General features: G+C 47.0%; 1 protein-coding gene across 1 annotated transcript; it reads left to right on the forward strand.

Moving 5' to 3' along the window:
• Window positions 1–674: 674 nt before the first annotated feature.
• On the forward strand, window positions 675–15,614 carry LOC149435386 (uncharacterized). The gene is made up of 7 exons (XM_089662718.1): window positions 675–726; window positions 2,817–2,953; window positions 3,040–3,163; window positions 3,280–3,377; window positions 3,457–3,663; window positions 8,084–8,225; window positions 14,105–15,614. The coding sequence occupies exons 3-7, from the start codon at window positions 3,079–3,081 to the stop codon at window positions 15,181–15,183; spliced, it is 1,611 nt and encodes a 536-aa protein (XP_089518844.1). The 5' UTR covers window positions 675–726; window positions 2,817–2,953; window positions 3,040–3,078; the 3' UTR covers window positions 15,184–15,614.
• The last annotated feature ends 316 nt before the right edge of the window (window positions 15,615–15,930 follow it).

A 15,930-nucleotide genomic window follows, 5' to 3' on the forward strand; every position in this document is an offset into this window, starting at 1 on the left:
CTATGGTCACCTTACAGAGACTATCTGAGATATGTTCCTGAAGGTCCTGCCAACATTCCATACGAGACCCTTATCTGAGCATGCAGGCCAGGCCATGAAACAGGTGGGGAGGGGGTGTATTTCCTCCTTCTTGGACCATACCAGGTGACATGCCCTCAACATGGAGATGAGGACTTGCCAGGGGGGACAAGGTCAAGGGTCTCTTCCTCTATACCTCTATTCACTCACAAAAAGAGAAATTGTAAAGAAAAATAATTATCAGAAATGTCCTATGCTGTACATTAATGTCAATCATGAAATCTGATGCCCACCAAAATAAAAAATCTGATGTAATATGGGGATCAGGAGCCATTTTTCATCTGGGGTTCCTTGTATCCATATAACAGATATGTGACAGGACTAAATCTGCAATTACGTTTTACTGCAAAATCAAAGATGACAAAATCCCTCCCCCGAGCAGTCATATATTTCTGTCCCCCTTGGTGGGAGTGGAGGTGACCCCTCTATAAGGATCTACAGTCCATACACACCCAGCAGAAGGCCGGGGTCACACTACCAGACACTTCTCGGGGCTGCAGTTCCTCTGATTTCCACAAGGTGGGGATCTCACTTCTACCCAGACAGGAAGTCTCTATTGAAGACAGGAAGTGATGTCAGGTACAGACAGGAAGTGATGTCAGGTACAGGCAGGAAGTAGAGAGGAGACGTGAAGTGGCAGCAGAGGAGGTAATAAGATGTTATTTCCTATTTACACCCAGTAACCCCCCATCACGTCCGTCCTCTCCCTCCATAGTCACGTCCGTCCTCTTCCTCCATAGTCACGTCCGTCCTCTTCCTCCATAGTCACGTCCGTCCTCTTCCTCCATAGTCATGTCCGTCCTCTTCCTCCATAGTCATTGTGATGTCTTTTATCTCCAGCAGATGATGATACACACATATATAGTGTGGGAACCCAGATGAACCCCTTCAGGGGGAGGAGTTGATGATAATATATTTGCTCCCAAAGCTGGCCTACATGGTTCAGTTTTATCGTTCAGCCAGCGGGATGACCATAAAAGCTGAAGCGATTCCCCCATCCACACATTGGAGGTGGATGGGGGAATCCTCCCCGCTGCACTCTTGTATTCTGACAATGGGGGAACTCCTCCGCTCACAGAATACACGGATCAGCACTGAAGCTATTGGCTGCAGCCACTGGGGGAGTGGCTTTTATCCGGCAGTGGCCACACATGTATGGAAATGTGAGCAATCCCTGCTGAACCAGCTGAATTTCCATGGATCTATGGTCACCTTCAGTGACTTCCTCCCCTCCCCCTCATCTCCTTCATGATGGAAGTCATGCTGAGATCATCTCCCATTGGCTGAGCAATATTCTCATTTGTCTCTCAGCTCCTTCTTGCTATTCCTCGTCCTGCCTGTTGTTTCCTTGGATTGATTTTCTGTGTAGTGACCCCGGCTTGGTCTCTTGGATGCGCTCGTCTGTTGCTTGCCCTGACCTTTCTCCTGATTCCTGGATCTCCTCCTCATCTCTTCTCCATATCCTCTTACACAGCTTTTCTCCACACCTGCAGTGACCCTGGGGGGAGGAAACTTGGCACCAGCACGCCGCCAAATCCATCCCCACCATTAGGGGCTCTGGAGACAATTGTCTGCTATTTACACTCCGTTCCTCCGCACGTCACCTGATCACATGACAGCTTACTTCCACAGATTCCGGACAGATTTCTGGATAGTAAAGGTCAAAGTTCACTCTTCAGTTTAGGAGAGGTAGGACGCACCCAGGAACAAGGATTTGGTTTGCATGGGAGCCTCATATAGAGGACCCCTCAAATCTCCCCATCCAAATGTCCCTCCATCCAGAGTCTATATGTCCTATGACATCACACTGACCTCACAGATCCTCCTCCCAATGTCCCTCCATCCAGAGTCAGAGAATCCTATGACATCACACTGACCTCACAGCTCCTCCTCCCAATGTCCCTCCATCCAGAGTCAGAGAATCCTATGACATCACACTGACCTCACAGCTCCTCCTCCCAATGTCCCTCCATCCAGAGTCAGAGAATCCTATGACATCACACTGACCTCACAGCTCCTCCTCCAATGCCTCTCCAACCAGAGTCAGAGAATCCTATGACATCACACTGACCTCACAGCTCCTCCTCCAATGCCTCTCCAACCAGAGTCATAGAATCCTATGACATCACACTGACCTCACAACTCCTCCCAATGTCCCTCCATCCAGAGTCAGATAATCCTATGACATCACACTGACCTCACAGCTCCTCCCCCAATGTCCCTCCATCCAGAGTCAGATAATCCTATGACATCACACTGACCTCACAGCTCCTCCCCCAATGTCCCTCCATCCAGAGTCAGAGAATCCTATGACATCACACTGACCTCACAGCTCCTCCTCCCAATGTCCCTCCATCCAGAGTCAGAGAATCCTATGACATCACACTGACCTCACAGCTCCTCCTCCCAATGTCCCTCCAACCAGAGTCAGAGAATCCTATGACATCACACTGACCTCACAGCTTCTCCTCCCAATGTTCCTCCATCTGGCTTTTTTTTCTGATGCTCTTAGGATGTGGGGCCCCTTGGTATCCTCACATGTAAAGTGGGACTGTTGGTCCTGCGTTGTATGTAATGACATCAGAATGCTGCAACAAGCCTATACCCTGCGTAGTGTGGGGGTCCTGTGGGGGGGAATTATACCTCAGCCTGAAGTGGGGCTTTAATAAAATGGAGACCTGAATGGAGAGGTGAGGAGGATTCTGGGAATATCATTTGATGTGACTATTTGTGTTCAGATGTAGAGTTTTCCTCCTGTGAAGTCTGGAGATCATATGACATCACATTGCCTCCACCTCCCTCCCTGATAGAAGAGAGAAAGAAGAAGAAGATTCTAGAAGTCACCAGAGAGATCACTGAGCTGCTGACAGGAGAGGTGAGCGGTGCCGGGAATTCTGGGACATTCTCCAGTAACAGACAAGGGATGTGTCTGGATGGTGACTGTATCATTGTGTGTGTCAGGTTCCTATAAGGTGTCAGGGTGTCACTGTCTATTTCTCCATGGAGGAGTGGGAGTATTTAGAAGGACACAAGGATCTCTACAAGGACGTCATGATGGACAATCAGCCGCCCCTCACATCACCGGGTAAGAGGAGACTTTATTGTAAAGGAGAGAGCAGTACGGAGGATCCACCTAGATCCCCCATCATCTGATAAACACATAGAAACAATGGATTCAGTCAGTGTGTGTGTTTCCTACAGATGGATCCAGTCATGGGAACCCACCAGAGAGATGTCCCCGTCCTCTGTATTCCCGGGATTCCACACAGGAAGGTCACACCATCCCTCACCATCATCAGGTAGATGATGACAATTATTGGTAGTTGTGATTTATACACAGCATGTTTGTTACAATGAATGTTTTATTATATCTTTCAGAGTAGAATCCTCGGGGATGAGAATATTGATGTTAAAGAAGAGTATAAAGAGGAGGATGAGGAGTATGGAGTGATGGAGGAGTTTTCAGAAGGACACAAGGATATGATGGAGCCACCTAATACCAGGAACCCACCAGAGAGATGTCCCCGTCCTCTGTATTCCCGGGATTCCACACAGGAAGGTCACACCATCCCTCACTATTACAAGGTTGGTGGGATAGGGAATCTAGAACATGGACTTGTAGAGACTATGGGCTCCAATCACAAAGCGGTATCTTCCCGTATCCCAGTATGTAGTAAGATGCTGCATTCTGTTTTTAGTAGTGAATCCTGCGGGTAATTTACCACTGGTGTCCTTAGCAACACTTGTAAATAGCTTGTTGTTAAGGAGAGGGCAGCCGCCAGTGTCCCCAACAACCAGTAAACAAGGAGCGGACGACCACCAAGTTCCCCGCTGACAGCTGTGACAGGTCTGGTATGGATTTTGATGAGAACCCCGATGCCAAAATAATAAAAAAAAAAGGCGTGGGTTCCCCTTCAAAATCAATACCAAACCCTTAGTGAGTGCCCACCTTCCTCCTGAACCATACCAGGCCACATACCCTCAACATGGGGTGGGTGCTTCAGGGCAGGGGCGCTCTGCCACCTCAAAAGCACCTTATCCCCGTGTCAATGGGGACAAGGGTCCCTTTCCCACAACCCTGGGCAGTGGTTGTGGGGGCTGTGGGTGGGGTGCTTATTGGAATCTGGAAGCCACCTCTAGCAAGGAGCCCCCAGATCCCGCCCCCCCCACAATGTTAATGAGTATAGAGTACAGGTGAAACTCACAAAAATGAGAATATTGTGCAAAAGTTGATTTATTTCAGTGCAGCAACTTAAAAGGTGAAACTAATATATGAGACTCATTACATGCAAAGCAAGATAGTTCAAGCCGTGATTTGTCATCATTGTGATGATTATGGCTTACAGCTCATGAAAACCCCAAATCCACAATCTCAGAAAATGAGAATATTGTGAAAAGGTGGAATATTCTCGGCTCAAAGTGTCCCACTCTAATCAGCTCATTCAGCCATAACACCTGCAAAGGGTTCCTGAGCCTTTAAATGGTCTCTCAGTCTGGTTCAGTAGGAATCACAATCATGGGAAAGACTGCTGACCTGACACCATCACTGACACCCTCCATAAGGAGGGAAAGCCTCAAAAGGGAATTGCAGAAGAAGTTGGATGTTCCCAAAGTGCTGTATCAAAGCACATTAATAGAGAGTTATGTGGAAGGGAAAAGTGTGGAAGAAAAAGGTGCACAAGCAGCAAGGATGACCGCAGCCTGGAGAGGATTGTCAGGAAAAGGCAATTCAAAAGTGTTGAGGACTTTCACAAGGAATGGACTGAGGCTGGAGTCAGTGCATCAAGAGCCACCACACACAGACGGATCCTGGACATGGGCTTCAAATGTCGTATGTCTCTTGTCAAGCCGCTCCTGAACAACAAACAACGCCAGAAGCGTCTTACCTGGGCTAAAGAAAAACAGACCTGGTCTGTGCTCAGTGGTCCAAAGTCCTCTTTTCTGATGAGAGCAACTTTTGCATGTCATTTGGAAAGCAAGGACCCCGAGTATGGAGGAAGAATGGAGAGGCACAAGGACCCCGAGTATGGAGGAAGAATGGAGAGGCACAAGGAGCCCGAGTATGGAGGAAGAATGGAGAGGCACAAGGACCCCGAGTATGGAGGAAGCATGGAGAGGCCCAAGGACCCCAAGTATGGAGTAAGAATGGAGAGGCACAAGGACCCCGAGTATGGAGGAAGAATGGAGAGGCACAAGGACCCCGAGTATGGAGGAAGAATGGAGAGGCACAAGGACCCCGAGTATGGAGGAAGAATGGAGAGGCACAAGGACCCCGAGTATGGAGGAAGAATGGAGAGGCACAAGGAACCCGAGTATGGAGGAAGAATGGAGAGGCACAAGGACCCCGAGTATGGAGGAAGAATGGAGAGGCACAAGGACCCCGAGTATGAAGGAAGAATGGAGAGGCACAAGGACCCCGAGTATGGAGGAAGAATGGAGAGGCCCAAGGACCCTGAGTATGGAGGAAGAATGGAGAGGGAGGCCCAAGGATCCCGAGTATGGAGGAAGAATGGAGAGGCACAAGGACCCCGAGTATGGAGGAAGAATGGAGAGGCACAAGGACCCCGAGTATGGAGGAAGAATGGAGAGGCCCAAGGACCCAGAGTATGGAGGAAGAATGGAGAGGCCCAAGGACCCCGAGTATGGAGGAAGAATGGAGAGGCCCAAGGACCCCGAGTATGGAGGAAGAATGGAGAGGTCCAAGGACCCCGAGTATGGAGGAAGAATGGAGAGGTCCAAGGACCCCGAGTATGGAGGAAGAATGGAGAGGCCCAAGGACCCCGAGTATAGAGGAAGAATGGAGAGGCCCAAGGACCCCGAGTATGGAGGAAGAATAAAGAGGCACAAGGACCCCGAGTATGGAGGAAGAATGGAGAGGCACACACTGCAAGATGCTTGAAGTCCAGTGTGAAGTTTCCACAGTCTGTGTTGATTTGGGGAGCCATGTCATCTGCTGGTGTTGGTCCACTGTGCTTCATTAAGTCCAGGGTCACCGCAGCCGTCTACCAGGAGATTTTGGAGCACTTCATGCTTCCTTCCACAGTTGAGCTTTATGGAGATGCTGACTTCATTTTCCAGCAGGACGTGGCACCGCCCACACTGCCAAAAGCACCAAAACCTGGTTCAATGACCGTGGGATTACTGTGCTTGATTGGCCAGCAAACTCGCCTGACCTGAACCCCATAGAGAATCTATGGGGCATTGCCAAGAGAAAGATGAGAGACATGAGACCGAACAATGCAGAAGAGCTGAAGGCCGCTATTGAAGCATCCTGGTCTTCCATAACACCTCAGCAGTGCCACAGGCTGATAGCTTCCATGCCACGCCGCAATGAGGCAGTAATTGCTGCAAAAGGGGCCCAAACCAAGTACTGAGTACATATGCAGCTTCTACTTTTCAGAGGTGCGATATTGTTCTATGTACAATCCTTGTTTTATTGATTGCATGGAATATTCTCATTTTCTGAGATTGTGGATTTGGGGTTTTCATGAGCTGTAAGCCATAATCATCACAATGATGACAAATCACGGCTTGAACTATCTTGCTTTGCATGTAATGAGTCTCATATATTAGTTTCACCTTTTAAGTTGCTGCACTGAAATAAATGAACTTTTGCACCATATTCTCATTTTTCGAGTTACACCTGTACATAGCACCCCTATTCATTCACCAAAAAAAGTGTAGTGTAAAAAAACTCAAAGTAATTTTTGGCAAAACACAAATAAAGAACAATATCCCCCTGATGTAGATCCATCAATGATCCAATCACAATACTCGCTGTCATTGTTGACTCGAAGACAAAACAAAGCTCCCCTCCTGCCATCTGACAGCTCCGCCGCCTCTCACTTCTAAATAAACTAAGGAGTTCTACCACCCTGTGACATCACTGGGTGGCCTTACCCTCTTGTGATGTCACCAATACAACATGCCCCGGTCAGTGACATCACCGAGTGGCACCGTCCCTTAGTATATTTAGTGGCAGCAGAGCTGTCAGACAGAGGGGAGTCTTCATTGGGAGCGGAGCTTTTCTTTCTGAGTCAGCGGTGACAGCGAGCATCGTGATTAATGATGGATCTACACCGGGGAGACATTTTGATTTAGTTTTGTTTTTTTAATAAAGGACTTGTCAAATACTGCCTGCTGTCTTTAACAGAATACTTTTTTGTGGTGACTAATTAGGGGTACCATGTACCCCATACTCATTCCCATGGGGTGAGGGATCTGAGGGCCTCTGTTAAATTTTGTAAGTCCTCTGCCTGCAAAGCCCCACAGCCACTAGCCTGGGTTGTGGGGAAGAGTCCCTTGTCCCCATCAACATGGACAAGGTGCTTTGGAGAAGCAAAGCCCCCCCCTGCAACAGAACATCCACTCCATGTTAAGGGCATGTGACCTGGTATGTTTCAGGAGGGGGGGTTGCTTTCTCATCCCCCTGTTTACTGACCTGCCGAGCTGCATGCTCAGATAGGGGTCTGGTATGTATTTCTTTCATTTTGGCAAGGGGTCCCCCTCAAAATCCATACTAGACCCCTCTGGGGGACCCCACGCCATTTTCTTAATTTTTCCTTTCCAGTAATTCTTTTTTTCAGATTTATTGGTTGGTTAGGATGCGGCGGCCACTCGCTCCCTAACAACCATGTAGTTTACTGGTTGTTAAGGATGCCAGCGGCCGCCCACTCTTTACCAAGCAGTACACATTTCCTGAATGCCGCATGTCTCCACCACTAATTAATGACCGCATGCATTTCATTCTTTATTTCCTTCTGTGAATGTAACGCCTGTTCATGCGGTATTTACTGAGCGTGTTCAGTGTTTGTGGTCAATACCGCAACACGGGATAGGAAATGGACAGTTTCAGGATGGCATGCGGTATTTAGGGGAAATGTACCCACATATCACATGTGATCTGCTTCTGTGAAGGGAGACAATGTGTGGATTTTGTGTGTGATGTCACAATCATAAATCTTACATTTTACAGATGATATTTTCTCTCATTTCCTTGATTTAGAGTGGAGATCCAATCGATATAGAATTTGAGGTGAAAGCAGAAGAAGAAGAGGCGTATGTGAGGGATGATCAGCAGTCTATGGAGGAGGATGGAATAACGGGGACATTTATAGAGGAGGACACTCCTACAGAGATCAGCACAGGTGGGTCATGAACACTAAATCCATTCCTCCACCCATACTGCTCACTGATTGGTCCAGAGTAGGGCGGGGACTGGGTGATATCAGCCTGTAATCCCCTGGTCACTTTCCTGAGCTGTGTTCCCCGTCCTGTATTCCTGGATTTCTCTCGGATAATCTTCCTTCTCTGTGCTGCAGACACAATTTATGTCTCTAGACTGGATTTATGGAGGTTCTGGGGTTCAGCTGGCAGCAAAATGTTGATTTTTACTCTAAGCATTGCATATTGTAGGCACCCAGGACATGTGACTGGGGTCTCCTGCCTTGTGCCTGACTCCTCCAGGGGACCTTCTCTGTTATCTGCTGGCTGTGCCGGGTGGAGGGATATGTCTGTAGTGTCTCAGACCCAAGTCACTGAGTGCAGTCTCAGGAGATGGGAGGCAGCGGTGTGGGACCAACAGAGTTACATAGTTAGTCTGGCTGAAAAAAGACATTCCATCTAGTTGTACCATTAAAAATAAAAGTTATAATCCGACACCCACAGCTGATCCACCAGAAGGAAAAACCCAGCAAAGCACGATCCAATCTGCTCCTGCAGGGGAAACAATTCCTTCCTGACCCCCCGAGAGGCAATCGGATATTCCCTGGATCAACTTTCCCCATAAATGTTACATCCAGTTATATTCTGTGTATCCAAGAAAGAATCCAGGACTTTCCTACAGCAATCCCCCCCTTATGTATTATACATGGAGATCATACCCCCCCTTATGTATTATACATGGAGATCATATCCCCCCTTATGTATTATACATGGAGATCATATCCCCCTTATGTATTATACATGGTGATCATATCCCCCCTTATGTATTATACATGGAGATCATATCCCCCCTTATGTATTATACATGGAGATCATATCCCCCCTTATGTATTATACATGGAGATCATATCCACCCCCTTATGTATTATACTTGGAGATCATATCCCCCTTATGTATTATACATGGAGATCATATCCCCCCCTATGTATTATACATGGAGATCATATCCCCCCTTATGTATTATACATGGAGATCATATCCCCCCTTATGTATTATACATGGAGATCATATCCCCCCTTATGTATTATACATGGAGATCATATCCCCCCTTATGTATTATACATGAAGATCATATCCCCCCCTTATGTATTATACATGGAGATCATATCCCCCCTTATGTATTATACATGGAGATCATATCCCCCTTATGTATTATACATGGTGATCATATCCCCCCTTATGTATTATACATGGAGATCATATCCCCCCTTATGTATTATACATGGAGATCATATCCCCCCTTATGTATTATATATGGAGATCATACCCCCCCTTATGTATTATACATGGAGATCATATCCCCCCTTATGTATTATACATGGAGATCATATCCCCCCTTATGTAGTATACATGGTGATCATATCCCCCCTTATGTATTATACATGGAGATCATATCCCCCCCTTATGTATTATACATGGTGATCATATCCCCCCTTATGTATTATACATGGTGATCATATCCCCCTTATGTATTATACATGGAGATCATATCCCCCTTATGTATTATACATGGAGATCATATCCCCCCTTATGTATTATACATGGAGATCATATCCCCCTTATGTATTATACATGGAGATCATATCCCCCTTATGTATTATACATGGAGATCATATCCCCCTTATGTATTATACATGGAGATCATATCCCCCTTATGTATTATACATGGAGATCATATCCCCCCTTATGTATTATACATGAAGATCATATCCCCCTTATGTATTATACATGGTGATCATATCCCCCCTTGGGATTTTTAATATTAGACCCGATATTGTTTATAAATATATTAATAAGTTGGGGTCCCAACACTAAACCTTGGGGTACACCACTAATTACAATGAACCTTGGGGTACCCCACTAACCCCTTCCATACCGGGCACTTCTACCCCCTTACTGCCCAGGCCAATTTTCAGGTTTCAGCACTTTCACACTGTACCCAAACAAAAATTTGGGGGATATCTGTACTGTCCTGACATTTGGGGGATATCTGTACTGCCCTGACATTTGGGGGATATCTGTGCCGTCCTGACATTTGGGGGATATCTGTACTGTCCTGACATTTGGGGGATATCTGTACTGCCCTGACATTTGGGGGATATCTGTGCCGTCCTGACATTTGGGCGATATCTGTACTTTCCTGACATTTGGGGGATATCTGTACTGTTCTGACATTTGGGGGATATCAGTACTCTCCTGACATTTGGGGGATATCTGTACCGTCCTGACATTTGGGGGATATCTGTACTGTTCTGACATTCTTGGACCTCAAGAAATTAGATTGGCCGTCAGTACTTCAGGACTGATCAATTTTCAGATCTATACCATAGTTTGTGAACTCTATAACTTTCCTACAGACTAAATCATAAATCCTAATTTGGGTTATTGTCACCAAAGACATGTAGCAGAATACATCTCAGCCTAAATTTATGAAGAACAATTATTTATTTGCAAACTTTTATAACAGAAAAAAAGAAAAATGTGTTTTTATTTCATAATTTTTGGTCGTCTTTTGGGAAGAAAATGAAGCCATCCATTGTATACGACTGTCATGTGACCTGCAGTGATTGGTCACAGCAGGTCACATGGTACTGCCAACAGGGCCGGTACACAGATCTGTCATTGGCCGTGTCCGAGGTACATGGCCAGTGACAGATCGCTTCACAGCTCTGCAGGCATGCAACTGCGCATGCCTAGAAGGACGCCATATGTCTTCCACCCAGAGGGACGAGGTTCTCGCCCGGCCACCATCTGGCCATAGGCTGGGCAGGAACCAGCTAATAACACTGAACCTTGGGGTACCCCACTAATAACACTGAACTTTGGGGCACCCCACTAATAACACTGAACTTTGGGGAACCCCACTAATAACACTGAACCTTGGGGTACCCCACTGATGACACTGAACCTTGGGATACACCGCTGATGACACTGAACCCTGGGGCACCCCACTAATAACACTGAACTTTGGGGAACCCCACTAATAACACTGAACCTTGGGGTACCCCACTAATAACACTGAACCTTGGGGTACCCCACTGACACCCCTAGACCATTCAGAGTATGAATCATTACCCACTACTCTCTGAATACAATCATTTAGCCAGTTTTCTATCCATTTACATTCAAATTTTTCCAGCCCATAGACTTTACCTTACACATTAGACGTGTGTGGGGAACTGTGTCCAAGTATACCACGTCCACCGCCACCCCTCTGTCCAAGTATACCACGTCCACCACCACCCCTCTGTCCAAGTATACCACGTCCACCGCCATCCCTCTGTCCAAGTATACCACGTCCACCACCACCCCTCTGTCCATGTATACCACATCCACCGCCACCCCTCTGTCCAAGTATACCACGTCCACCGCCATCCCTCTGTCCAAGTATACCACGTCCACCGCCACCCTCTGTCCAAGTATACCACGTCTACAGCCACCCCTCTGTCCAAGTATACCACGTCCACCACCACCCCTCTGTCCAAGTATACCACATCCACCGCCACCCCTCTGGCCAAGTATACCACGTCCACCACCACCCCTCTGTCCAAGTATACCACGTCCACCGCCACCCCTCTGTCCAAGTATACCACGTCTACCGCCACCCCTCTGTCCAAGTATACCACGTCCACCGCCATCCCTCTGTCCAAGTATACCACGTCCACCGCCACTCCTCTGTCCAAGTATACTACGTCCACAGCCACCCCTCTGTCCAAGTATACCACATCCACCACCACCCCTCTGTCCAAGTATACCAAGTCCACCGCCACCCTTCTGTCCAAGTATATCACGTCCACCGCCACCCCTCTGTCCAAGTATACCATGTACACCGCCACCCTTCTGTCCAAGTATACCACGTCCACCGCCACCCTTCTGTCCAAGTATACCACGTCCACCGCCACCCCTCTGTCCAAGTATACCACGTCCACCGCCACCCCTCTGTCCAAGTATACCACGTCCACAGCCACCCCTCTGTCCAAGTATACCACATCCACCACCACCCCTCTGTCCAAGTATACCACGTCCACCGCCAACCCTCTGTCCAAGTATATCACGTCCACCGCCACCCCTCTGTCCAAGTATACCAAGTCCACCGCCACCCTTCTGTCCAAGTATATCACGTCCACCGCCACCCCTCTGTCCAAGTATACCACGTCCACCGCCACCCCTCTGTCCAAGTATACCATGTCCACCGCCACCCCTCTGTCCAAGTATACCACGTCCTCCGCCACCCCTCTGTCGAATTTTACCACGTCCACCGCCACCCCTCTGTCTAAGGATTTGCTCACCTCCAATCTAACCGGTTTCATGATGGTTTAATCCCAGCTCACCTCTACATGTTGTCTACAGTAAACATTTAAGCTTCCACTGATTACAGAATACTAATACTGTGAGTCCTGACCCTTATACTATATAACTTGTACATTACATACTCCTGACCCCTGCACTATATACTCTATGTTGTACATTACATACTCCTGACCCCTGCACTATATACTCTATGTTGTGCATTACATCCTCCTGACCCCTGCACTATATACTCCATGTTGTACAATATATACTCCTGACTCCTGCACTATATACTCTGTTGTACATTACATACTCCTGACCCCTGCACTATATACTCTATGTTGTACATTACATACTCATGACCCCTGCACTATATACTCTATATTGTACATTACATACTCCTGACCCCTGCACTATATACTCTATGTTGTACATTCCATACTCCTGACCCCTGCACTATATACTGTATGTTGTACATTACATACTCCTGACCCCTGCACTATATACTCTATGTTGTACATTACATACTCCTGACCCCTGCACTATATACTCTATATTGTACATTACCTACTCCTGACCCCTGCACTATATACTCTATGTTGTACAATATATACTCCTGACTCCTGCACTATATACACTCTGTTGTACATTATATACTCCTGACCCCTGCACTATATTCTCTAGGTTGTACATTACATCCTCCTGACCCCTGCACTATATACTCTATGTTGTACATTACATACTCCTGACCCCTGCACTATATACTCTATGTTGTACATTACATACTCCTGACCTCTGCACTATATACTCTATGTTGTACATTACATACTCCTGACCCCTGCACTATATACTCTATGTTGTACATTACATACTCCTGACTTCTGCTCTCCCCCCTCCCCCCACTGTTATATATACACATAATATGGATTCTCTTTTTTTACACCCATTTCCTCCCAGCTGGACATTTTATATCGGATGATGTGATTGGAGCACAGACTTTTACATGGTGATAATAATGTGATAACATCCTCCAATGTTGGACCCTTAAACAGAAAGTGATAATGAGGGAGGAGTCAATACCCCAATGATGGTGGTCTTCAGGATCAGTCCAGTCTTCATCTTGGTTGTTCTCCCCCCATCCTCACTCTCTGACCTCTGGTGGGGCTCAGCCCCGCTGTTCTTCATGACTAAATCATGGAGTAAATAAGGAAGTGCAGTACTTCTTGTGTTGGGAAGATGGCGATGAGTGATAGAGGGGGTGGGGACCCTCATCCTATAATCCCCTCATCACTGTCCCTCCTATAAAAGACAGTTCTGGTTGTTTCCTCACTCTCTGACTAAGGTCCATGAATAAAGAAATGACCTGGTAGGAGATCAGAGGAGCCATTTCCTAGTTCCCTTGAGGGTGGAATTGTAAGCTCCTCATAGACCAAGCTTCCTGATGTGGGCGGAGTCCAGGTTTGGGGAACCAATCAGCTCCTGTCTAGTAATCCTCTTTGTCTTTGTATTTTAGTCCATGGTCGGGAGATGAGGAAAACCTCCGAGGATTGTCTCACTTTGTCTCCAGACTGGAAAGTAGAAGATGAGGACATCACACAGTATAGTCCAGGAGAAAACCCGGCTCCCTCCAATGTCCATCCGGCACCACCCAGTGTAGATGGACCATCGGATTCCTCGTATTCTGAGGAACCTCAGACTGTGCGGGACCGGGCCGGCCTTCCTACAGAAAAGAGCTTCTCCTGTACTGAGTGCGGGAAGGGTTTCCAATGTAAATCCAATCTTATTAGGCATAAAAGATCTCACACGGGAGAGAAGCCGTATTCCTGTTCTGATTGTGGGAAATGTTTTTCACATAAATTCTCTCTTTACAAACATCAGAGATCTCACACGGGGGAGAAGCCGTATTCCTGTCCTGAGTGTGGGAAATGTTTTTCACGTAAATCCTATCTTAACAGACATCAGAGATCTCACACGGGGGAAAAGCCGTATTCCTGTCCTGAGTGTGGGGAATGTTTTTCAGTGAAGTCCAGACTTTTCATACATCAGAGATCTCACACAGGGGAGAAGCCATATTCTTGTCCTGAGTGCGGGAAATGTTTTTCAGTGAAATTCAGTCTTTATACACATCAGAGATCTCACACGGGGGAGAAACCATACTCCTGTCCTGAGTGTGGGAAAAGTTTTTCAGAGAAGAAAAGTTTGCACAACCATCAGAGATCTCACACGGGGGAGAAGCCATATTCCTGTCCTGAGTGTGGAAAATGTTTTTCAGAGAAGTCCAATCTTTCCAGACATCAGAGATCTCACACAGGGGAGAAGCCGTATTCCTGTCCTGAGTGTGGGAAATATTTTTCAGAGAAGAAAAGTCTGCACAACCATCAGAGATCTCACACGGGGGAGAAGCCATATTCCTGTCCTGAGTGTGGAAAATGTTTTTCAGAGAAGTCCAATTTTTCCAGACATCAGAGATCTCACACGGGGGAGAAGCCGTATTCCTGTTCTGAGTGTGGGAAATGTTTTTCACTGAAGTCCGGTCTTTCCAAACATCAGAGATCTCACACAGGGGTGAAGCCACTTTCCTGTCCTGAGTGAGGGAAATGTTCCTCACTGACATCCTGTCTTCCTGTATATCAGGGGTCCCACACAACCCTGGAGGTGTATTAGTGCCTTGAGTGTGGGAAATGTCTTCTAGATGAATGTTGCTGGACATTCCAGCTCTTATGTGGGGAAGAAGCACACCCTGATATACACCTCAGATATACTCCATGGCTGATCTTCATCATGGAAGAAACAGTTCATAAGGAAATCAGAGGTCCCCAAAGACATGGATGAAGTGTGGGACCGGGTTGTCCATTGATGGCAGGGGAAGAATAAAAATGGAGTCCTGACCTAGAGCACTGGGCTGACTTTTCATTGGGGTGCAGCCTATATGCTAGAGATGGTTTGAACCTAAATGGAAGGGGGCCTGCTGTGCTGGGGGAAGGCTGGAGGAGTATATAAACTAGGATGGAGGGGGGAGGGAAAATTCAATTATAATGGGGTAGACAGATCAGACCGGGGTCAGTACTTATTGGGGGGTGGAATGGGGAAAGATGGGGGGAGGGCTATGGCAGATGGGAAAAAGGTTTCCATGTTACAAACAACCAGTGGAATTGATACAATTTGTATGAAAATAAAAAAATACACAAAATCCGTGTGAATAAGGTGTCAGTGAATGAACGTGTTTGTCACCAATGCCAGAAGTGTGCCCAGCACAATAGGTGAGTTGGAAGGTTTGGTGCATGAAGAGAACTAGGATTGAATTGGTATTGCTGAATCTTGGCTTCATTCCTCACATGA

This window comes from Staurois parvus, unplaced genomic scaffold (assembly GCF_062004578.1).
Source record: "Staurois parvus isolate SC_StPar_1 unplaced genomic scaffold, SC_StPar_1.0 ptg001525l, whole genome shotgun sequence".
Taxonomy (NCBI): Eukaryota; Metazoa; Chordata; class Amphibia; order Anura; family Ranidae; genus Staurois; species Staurois parvus.

What these genes read in the sequence shown, in the direction of transcription:
- LOC149435386 (XM_089662718.1), top strand. Translation starts at nt 3,079, where the DNA reads ATGGAGGAGTGGGAGTATTTAGAAGGACACAAGGATCTCTACAAGGAC. An exon ending in GCCGCCCCTCACATCACCGG is followed by an intron (nt 3,164 to 3,279) that starts GTAAGAGGAGAC and finishes TGTTTCCTACAG; the next exon opens with ATGGATCCAGTCATGGGAAC. An exon ending in TCCTACAGAGATCAGCACAG is followed by an intron (nt 8,226 to 14,104) that starts GTGGGTCATGAA and finishes TTTGTATTTTAG; the next exon opens with TCCATGGTCGGGAGATGAGG.